This window comes from Ovis canadensis, chromosome 2 (assembly GCF_042477335.2).
Source record: "Ovis canadensis isolate MfBH-ARS-UI-01 breed Bighorn chromosome 2, ARS-UI_OviCan_v2, whole genome shotgun sequence".
Lineage (NCBI taxonomy): Eukaryota > Metazoa > Chordata > Mammalia > Artiodactyla > Bovidae > Ovis > Ovis canadensis.
Genome location: NC_091246.1, coordinates 113250471 through 113259313, shown reverse-complemented (window position 1 = coordinate 113259313; position 8843 = coordinate 113250471). Strand labels below are relative to the sequence as shown.

Genomic DNA, 8843 nt, shown 5'->3' with positions numbered 1-8843 from the left:
GCAAGAAGAGATAAGAAAGCCTTCTTCACGATAAATGCAAAGAAATAGAGGAAAACAAAAGAGTGAGAAAGACTAGAGATCTCTTCAAGAAAATTAGAGATACCAAGGGAACATTTCATGCAAAGATGGGCTCGATAAAGGACAGAAATGGTATGGACCTAACAGAAGCAGAAGATGTTAAGAAGAGATGGCAAGAATACACAGAAGAACTATACAAAAAAGATCTTCACGACCCAGATAATCACGATGGTGTGATCACTCATCTAGAGCCAGACATCCTGGAATATGAAGTCAAGTGGGCCTTAGAAAGCATCACTACGAACAAAGCTATTGGAGGCGATGGAATTCCAGTTGAGCTGTTTCAAATTCTGAAAGATGATGCTGTGCTGTCCATAGGGGGTCACAAAGAGTCGGACACAACTTGGCTACTGAACTGAACTGAGAACATGCCCATCCATATAACTGTTGGGGGCATCAGAAAAAAATAGTTCGGCGGTTTGGCTTCCAAACCAAGGCCAAAAGTACAGTCACTAACAATATACACCGACACTCTCACTTGCCCACACCAGCTCAGGAAAAAGAAAATACGATTGGAGGCCCTAGGTGATGACGCATTTCCGGCGCGATGCGGAATCCGGAAGCCAAGGAGGCCCCGGAAGCGTGGAGGAGGGGCCTGGGGTGGGCGGGCGCCTCTGAGGCTTCAGGTGCTGGCCCGCAGCTTCTGGCGGGAGCTGAGATCCGGGCGGAGGCCTCCTTCCCCGCGGCAGCTTGTGGGAGAAGCGGGGGCGGGGCGGGCCGGCCGAGGAAGAGGTGGGCAGCTACCTGAGTTGTGTTCGGTTCGGCGGCTGTGGTTGCAGTCGCGCTCTTGCTGCCTCCGCATCCCTCACAACCCACGGCCTTGCTGCTGGCCTGCCGCTTGACCTACGGCCGTTTTGGGCCCCAGAGCCCATGAGAGCGCGGGCCCCGCCACCGCTTTTGCAGCTAAGCTGTAATCCAGGGGCGCCCGGAGCCGGCGGAGGCATGACCGCAGCATGAACGCGGAACCTCCGGAGGAGAAAGCAGCGTCGGAGGCGGAGGCAGGAGCCATGCCAGAGAAGCGCGCGGGCTCCCGGGCCGCGGGCGGCAACTCGGTGAGCGTGGGCTTGGAGGCCGGCCGCATCGCCCAGCCCGAAACCCGGAGTCAGGGGAGGTCGGGCCGTGTTCGCGGCCGGAGTCCAGGGCCACCCATTGCGGGACTGGGATCTGGTTCCCCTTGGGGGTGAGGCATTGACCGTCAGCTCGGCGTAGGGGCTCTGGCTCTCGGAAAACTTTTCCGACTCAGCCAGCCGACTTCATCACTGCTCTAGCGTTGCTCACCGCTAGATTAAAAATTAGGCGACTTGGTTGTTTCAGAAGACGCCCGATGTGGGATTGTGAGTATAAGTAATTTGATTTTTTCAGAGTTCTCCATACACGTGACAGCCGGTACTGCTTTCATGGTGCATCTCTGGCTTGAGCCAACTTAGAAGATGTGCGGAGAGCATTCAGAACCTGCCTTGGGCCCTGGATCCTGGACCCGGAAGGTTGAGTGGATGCTGGGCAGGTCCTTCCTGTTCCTTCTTGGTTCTCTAGGCTGTCGCTGCAGCGTTTGGTGAGCAGGATTTCAGAGGGAGCTGCCGGTCCCAGGGCTCGGCTGAGGAGTTTATTCAGGCCAATCTCTTTAACAGTTTCACGTGAGATTCAGATGACTTCTGAAGCACTGGTTTTATTGGCCTGGGTTGGCAGACAGGCTATGTTCGTGGCGTTTAGATGTCTGACGGTGGAACTCTAAGCATAGAGTGTCATTTTTTTTAAATATTTTTTGGAGTTTATTTTAGACAGGAGACATAGAAATGGTACAATGAATACAAACTAATGCCAACGAGACTTCCAAAGAAAAATAGAAACTTTAGGAAAATTAAATTGTATGCAATCGGCTTCGAATTTAATTTGCTTTTAAAAGAATGCTAAATAATGTTGAAGACCCCCTCCTGCCCAAATGACTTTTTATTTTTGGAAAAACAACCCTTAAGGGTTCCTCATTTCAAAGATAAGATTTCTGGAAAGTGGGAAGGTTTTTCGGTAGGAGGGAAATTCTGTAGAATTGGGTTTTTCTCGTTTTGTTTTTAATTACATAAAAAGTAGACTTGTCTTCCTGCCGCTTAGAGGAGACCAAATTGCCAGCTCCTCCTCCTGTCTTTGAATCAATAGACCATAATTACTGACCATTGGCCAAGGTACTAAGCTTGGAGGTAGCCTCCTTCATCCTTTTCCATCTTTTCCTCTCATACATTAATAAGTCTATTTACGTTTACCCGGTAAAGATTTTAGGTTGTTTTTTTTTTTTGTTTTTTTTTTTTTAATCCTTTCTGCATTCCTGTGGTTCAGTTCCTCAGCATTTTTGAGCTAGATTTTGACTTTGATACTGTTGCTTTACCATCAGGTTGCTCTCCACCTTATTGATTAGTGGAATCAAGAATGTAAATATGATCATTACTGCTGTCCTTAAATATTTTCATTGGCTTTCCTTGGCTTATTGTATAAAAAAATAACCTGACAACTTGACACATTGTAGCATAATGATTAGATGAACATGCTTGGAATTTCCCTTTCCACCTTTTATTACCTATATAACTTAGGGCAAGTTATACAACCTTTCTCAATATTTTGAACATAAATGATTGGTCAGAATGTATAAGTCATCCCTGACTGATAAAAAGCGTTCAGTTCTCTCCCATGTACTAATCTATACAGTAACTAGAGCCCAACCCAAAAATTAAAATTGCTAAGTTTATGTGCTTAGAGCAGAAACTTTTGAGAGATGTGTATTCAGTGAAACTGATAGGAGTCTTGCTGCTAATTAGGAATAAATAGATTCCTGTCCAGTCTTTCCTTGTCTCTGAGGGTGCAGTTAGTCAGTGTTGATCAATTGCAGTGAATCCTGACAATGAGTTTTGGTGCTTGCTCTGTTTAGTGAGATCAGTAGAATGGGCAGGTGACAGAGTTCAGCCAGTGGCACGTTTTGTAATGTGTGTGGCCTGGGAAAGAAGTGAATGCCTTGAATATGCTCATGTCATATGCCAGTACCTCAAATCATAAGTCTTTCCTGCTTGTAGTTTCTTTCTAGGTTGCTAACAGGTGCTACATTCTTTGCCTCCACCCCGCCCCCACACCCCCAGTTGTTTAGCAACTAAACAACAAGAACTGATTCATTTTGATGTGTTGGAATTTCCTTATACCTTGATTCTATAATAGTGTATTCATCGTTTCAGGTTTTTAGATGCTACTAATAATCACAAGCAAGACTGCCCATGTCCAGGGATTTGGTTGAACCGTTTTCTGTCTTGTTTGGCAAGAGATGTATTGACCTGAATAATAGAAGGGAATCACGTATTTATTCTAAGAGATCATTGCATTCTAGAAAAGGGAGGTGTCTGTAGCAAATAAGTTCTTGTTTTAGTGTCCTTTCTTTGCTCTGTCTCTCCCTAGTTGTATGTGTATGTAACACCTTGAAACATTGTGTCAGAATTATTTGCATTATCATTGAAAGCATATTTCCTGTTTCCAGGTAAAGGGAAATCCCTTTTGGAGTCATTTACCTTTGAGCATCTAATGAGAATTAAAGATTTCCTGCAAAGAAAACACAACTGAATTTTGCATACTAGGTATTTCACAGTGTTCATGAACTACATAGAAGCAAACTTTCTGTCCACTGACAGATGAATGGATATAGAAATTATATGTATGCATGGTGGAATATTACTCAGCTATAAAAACACATTTGAGTCAGTCCTAATGAGGTGAATGAACCTAGAGCCTATTGTGCAGAGTGAAGTCAGAAAGAGAAAGAAATATTGTATATTATTACATGTGTATGGAATCTAGAAAGATGGTACTGATGAACCTGTTTGCAGAGCAGCAGTGGAGATGCAGACATAGAGAACAGACTGGTGAACACAGTGGGGGAAGGCGAGGGTGGGATGAATTGAGAGAGTGGCCTGGAAATGAGAGGGTAACAGGCAGGAAGGCCAGGGGTCTCCAAATGGAGGAAATAGCCTGCAACTGTCAGACATTTTTATCTCTCTTAAGCGGCAGGAGGAAACAAACTAGCGATATTTTCTCCTTCTCTATACAAATTTAAAAGGTTTCTCTTAAAATTCTGTGTTGCCATAATGACACCTGGTTTCACTTGAAGTTAACCAGTGCCTTTTTCTTGTGGAAATGTTTATCTTAAGCTATGCTAATGTACTATGCATTTACCCCAAACTCTGTCTTTTAGTTGGTTCCACCTTTTGGGCTCAGAACCTACTTGATAAACCAGTATGTTATACCCTGATATTGTTCCTCTAATCTGTGTAAATGAAACTATTTGTATGGTGCTCTGCCCTTCTTCAAGATTCAAGTTAATCCTTTTATGGCCCAAGATAAACCATTTGGTGCCAAGATTATCCCAAAATACATCTTATGGGTGAGGGGCCTGGTGCCATTCTAAGTTTTGAGACATTCCTTTCTTTCATTAACAGACTGCTGGTGACTGTATAACATCCAGCTGCAGACTAGCAGGGGATACTCTTTCTGCCCCCTTCTGATGCCTATGTCAGAAGCTTTCTCTATCTCCTTTATACTTTAATAAAACTTTATTACACAAAAGCTCTGAGCGATCAAGCCTCGTCTCTGGTCCCGGATTGAATTCTTCTCCGGGGGCCAAGAATCCCGGTGTCGTGATTGAACAACAACCTTTCAGAAACACGTACCTCAACATGTGTTAAATAGACAGCCAGTGGGAATTCGCTGTATGACACAGGGAGCTCAACCCAGTGCTCTGTAACAACCTAGAGGGCTGGGAGATGGGAGGGAGGGAACACATGTATGCCTGTGGCTGATTGATGTTGATGTACCAGCACAATATTATAAAGCAATTAGAAGGAAATGGCAACCCACTCCAGTACTCTTGCCTGGAAAATCTCATGGATGGAGGAGCATTGTAGGCTACAATCCATGGGGCCACAAAGAGTTGGACATGACTGAGCAACTTCACAAACTTAAAAAAAAAAAAAGCCAGTACTAGGATACCAGTTAAGATCCCTGATGGATGGCTTCTCAGGATCAGTGCCATTCTGGTTACATTTGATGTCTGTTTAGTTGATTTTCCTCAGATTGTTTCAGAGAGGGCCCTTGTAAAGACTAATTTTGATTTACAGGAACAAGAATGTCATATGGGCAAAATGGAAGTAATATCAAACAGCAGTTTGTTACCAAAACAGACAAACAAAGGCTGAAATCACTAGATATGTTTTGTTTGTAAAAAATTAAAGAGAGGACTTCCCTGGTGGTCCAGTGGTTAAGATTCCTTGCTCCCACTGTAGGGCAGCACTGGTTTGATCCTTAATCAGGGAACTAGGATCCTGTATCCCACAAGCTGAGTGGTATAGACAAACACAAAACAAAAACAAAAGTGAAAGAGGTCCTAGGGACATTTTAGGGGAAATTTATCTTAAAATTAGCTTTTGGTTCTTAACGCTATTAGGAATTGGTATGTCATTTTAGTAATAAAACAGTACTGGGACAGTGGTGCAACCAACCTCTGTTAAATAAATGAGAGCAGAAAAAAGATTAAAAGCATTCATGGGTAGTTGACCTATTGCAATTTATGAGTAACTGCATCATGCTTTCATAGCAGAGACATTTATGTTTCATGTTTAGAATTATACAGATGTCTAGACAGCTTTGTTATTAAGCCCAGTCTTTATCAGAACACAGACTTAGAGTTGTTGTTTTATTGTTCTTAGGCCTGATAAAGGCAGGATTTTTTTGCTTCTTTGGGTATCTAAGCATCCTTTCGCTCTGTTTGTCTTAACAGATTAAGTCTTTGAAGATAGGGACTACAGCTGTGTATCTTTTAATCTAAATATTTAGGCAATCATCAGTAAATGTATTCGGAGAAGGCAATGGCACCCCACTCGACTATTCTTGCCTGGGAAATCCCATGGACGGGGGAGCCTGGTGGGCTGCAGTCCATGGGGTCGCAAACAGTCAGACACGACTGAGCGACTTCACTTTCACTTTTCACTTTCATGCATTGGAGAAGGAAATGGCACCCCACTCCAGTGTTCTTGCCTGGAGAATCCCAGGGACGGGGGAGCCTGGTGGGGTGCCGTCTCTGGGGTCACACAGAGTCGGACATGATAGTGTATTAGAGAAGTAAATCAGTTCAGTCTCTCAGTAGTGTCCGACTCTGCAACCCCATGAATCGCAGCACGCCAGGCCTCCCTGTCCATCACCAACTCCCGGAGTTCACTCAGACTCATGTCCATCGAGTCAGAGATGCCATCGAGCCATCTCATCCTCTGTCGTCCCCTTCTCCTCCTGCCCCCAATCCGTCCCAGCATCAGAGTCTTTTCCAGTGAGTCAACTCTTCCCATGAGGTGGCCAAAGTACTGGAGTTTCCGCTTCAGCATCATTCCTTCCAAAGAAATCCCAGGGCTGATCTCCTTCAGAATGGACTGGTTGCATCTCCTTGCAGTCCAAGGGACTCTCAAGAGTCTTCTCCAACACCACAGTTCAAAAGCATCAATTCTTTGGCGCTCAGCTTTCTTCACAGTCCAACTCTCACATCCATACATGACCACAGGAAAAACCATAGCCTTGGCTAGACGGACTTTTGTTGGCAAAAATAATGTCTCTGCTTTTTAATATGCTATCTAGGTTGGTCATAACTTTCCTTCCGAGGAGTAAGCATCTTTTAATTTCATGGCTGCAGTCACCATCTGCAGTGATTTTGGAGCCCAAAAAAATAAAGTCTGACACTGCTTCCACTGTTTCCCCATCTATTTCCCATGAAGTGATGGGGCCAGGTGCCATGATCTTACTTTTCTGAATGTTGAGCTTTAAGCCAACTTTTTCACTCTCCTCTTTTCACTTTCATCAAGAGGCTTTTTAGTTCCTCTTCACTTTCTGCCATAAGGGTGGTGTCATCTGCATATCTGAGGTTATTGATACTTCTCCTGGCAGTCTTGATTCTAGCTTGTGCTTCTTACAGCCCAGCATTTCTCATGATGTACTCTGCATAGAAGTTAAATAAGCAGGGTGACAATATACATTACTCCTTTTCCTTTCTGGAACCAGTCTGTTCTATGTCCAGATCTAACTGTTGCTTCCTGACCTCCATATAGGTTTCTTAAGAGGCAGGTCAGGTGGTCTGGTGTTCCTGTCTCTCTCAGAATTTTCCACAGTTTCTCGTAATCCACACAGTCAAAGTCTTTGGCATGGTTAATAAAGCAGAAATAGATGTTTTTCTGGAACTCTCTTGCTTTTTCCATGATCCAGCGGATGTTGGCAATTTGATCTCTGGTTCCTCTGCCTTTTCTAAAACCAGCTTGAACATCAGGATGTTCACAGTTCATGTATTGCTGAATCCTGGCTTGGAGAATTTTGAGCATTACTTTACTAGCGTGTGAGATGAGTGCAATTGTGTGGTAGTTTGAGCATTCTTTGGCATTGCCTTTCTTTGGGATTGGAATGAAAACTGACCTTTTCCAGTCCTGTGGCCACTGCTGAGTTTTCCAAATTTGCTGGCATATTGAGTGCAGCAGTTTCACAGCATCATCTTTCAGAATTTGAAATAGCTTAACTGAAATTCCATCACCTCCATTAGCTTTGTTCGTAGTGATTCTTTCTAAGGCCCACTTGACTTCACATTCCAGGATGTCTGGCTCTAGGCGAGTGATCACACCATCGTGATTATCTGGTCATGAAGATCTTTTTCATACAGTATATTCTTCTGTATATTCTTGCCACCTCTTCTTAATATCTTCTGCTTCTGTTAGGTCTCTACCATTTCTGTCCTTTATTGTGCCCATCTTTGCATGAAATGTTCCCTTGGTGTCTCTAATTTTCTTGAAGAGATCTCTAGTCTTTCCCATTCTGTTATTTTCCTCTAATTCTTTGCATTGATTGCTGAGGAAGGCTTTCTTATCTCTCCTTGCTATTCTTTGGAACTCTGCATTCAGATGCTTGTATCTTTCCTTTTCTCAGTCAAGTTTAAACCAGCAATTATGACTATCAGTGAAATTAACTTGTTGCTGTTATATGATGTTTTGGTTGACTTTATAAAACAAATTGGAGAGTTCTGTTTTATTCTCTGAAGAGTTTGTGTAATATTGAAAACACAGTTATAGAACTTCGTAGTTCTTCACTTTTTTGGACTAACATAGTTTTAGAACAATTCAGATTTTCTGTTTGATTTTTTATTTTTTTCAGTTAGTTTTAGTAAGTTGTATTTTGCTAGGAACTTGTCCATTTCATCTAAAATTTCAGATTAATTGGCATAAAGCTGTGCCTAACAGCCTCTTAGGCTCTTTTAAATTACTATTGGATCTTTAGTCTTTTCTTTTTTATTGCTGACATTGGTAATTTTTACCTTTAAAATACATTAATTCTCTGATGCCTTCTGGATAGTCACAAGTTTTTCAAATGGCAATAATTTCTTGTCTTAGTCCTATATTTCTGTATTATATGAACTACACTATTGAGGAAAACATTCAGTAGTGATGATAAAAGTGTACAACTGTCTCTGCTTAACAGGAGTATATATATTTTTCCACTGTCATATATGGATATGAGAGTCTGACCATAAAGAAGACTGAACACCGAAGAATTGATGCTTTAGATCTGTAGTGTTGGGGAAGACTCTTGAGAGTCCCTTGAACTGAAAGGAGATGAAATCAGTCAGTCCTAAAGATGCTGAAGCTCCAGTACTTTGGCCACCTGATGCAAAGAGCTGACTCATTAGAAAAGACCCTGATGCTGGGAAAGATTGTGGGCAG

The 8843-nt window shown here is 42.9% G+C and overlaps 1 protein-coding gene across 2 annotated transcripts in view; it reads left to right on the top strand.

The window, feature by feature from the left end:
- The first annotated feature begins 627 nt into the window (after positions 1-627).
- The window catches only part of MFSD14B (major facilitator superfamily domain containing 14B), a 118686-nt gene continuing 110470 nt past the window's right edge, over positions 628-8843 (top strand). The window contains exon 1 of one of the 2 annotated variants that reach the window (XM_069576802.1): positions 628-1130. In XM_069576802.1, coding sequence (XP_069432903.1) covers positions 1032-1130 — 99 coding nt within the window. In that variant the 5' untranslated portion in view covers positions 628-1031. Of the gene's footprint in view, positions 1131-1440; positions 1631-8843 lie in introns of those variants that run through there. The other variant, XM_069576803.1, reaches the window with a different exon arrangement.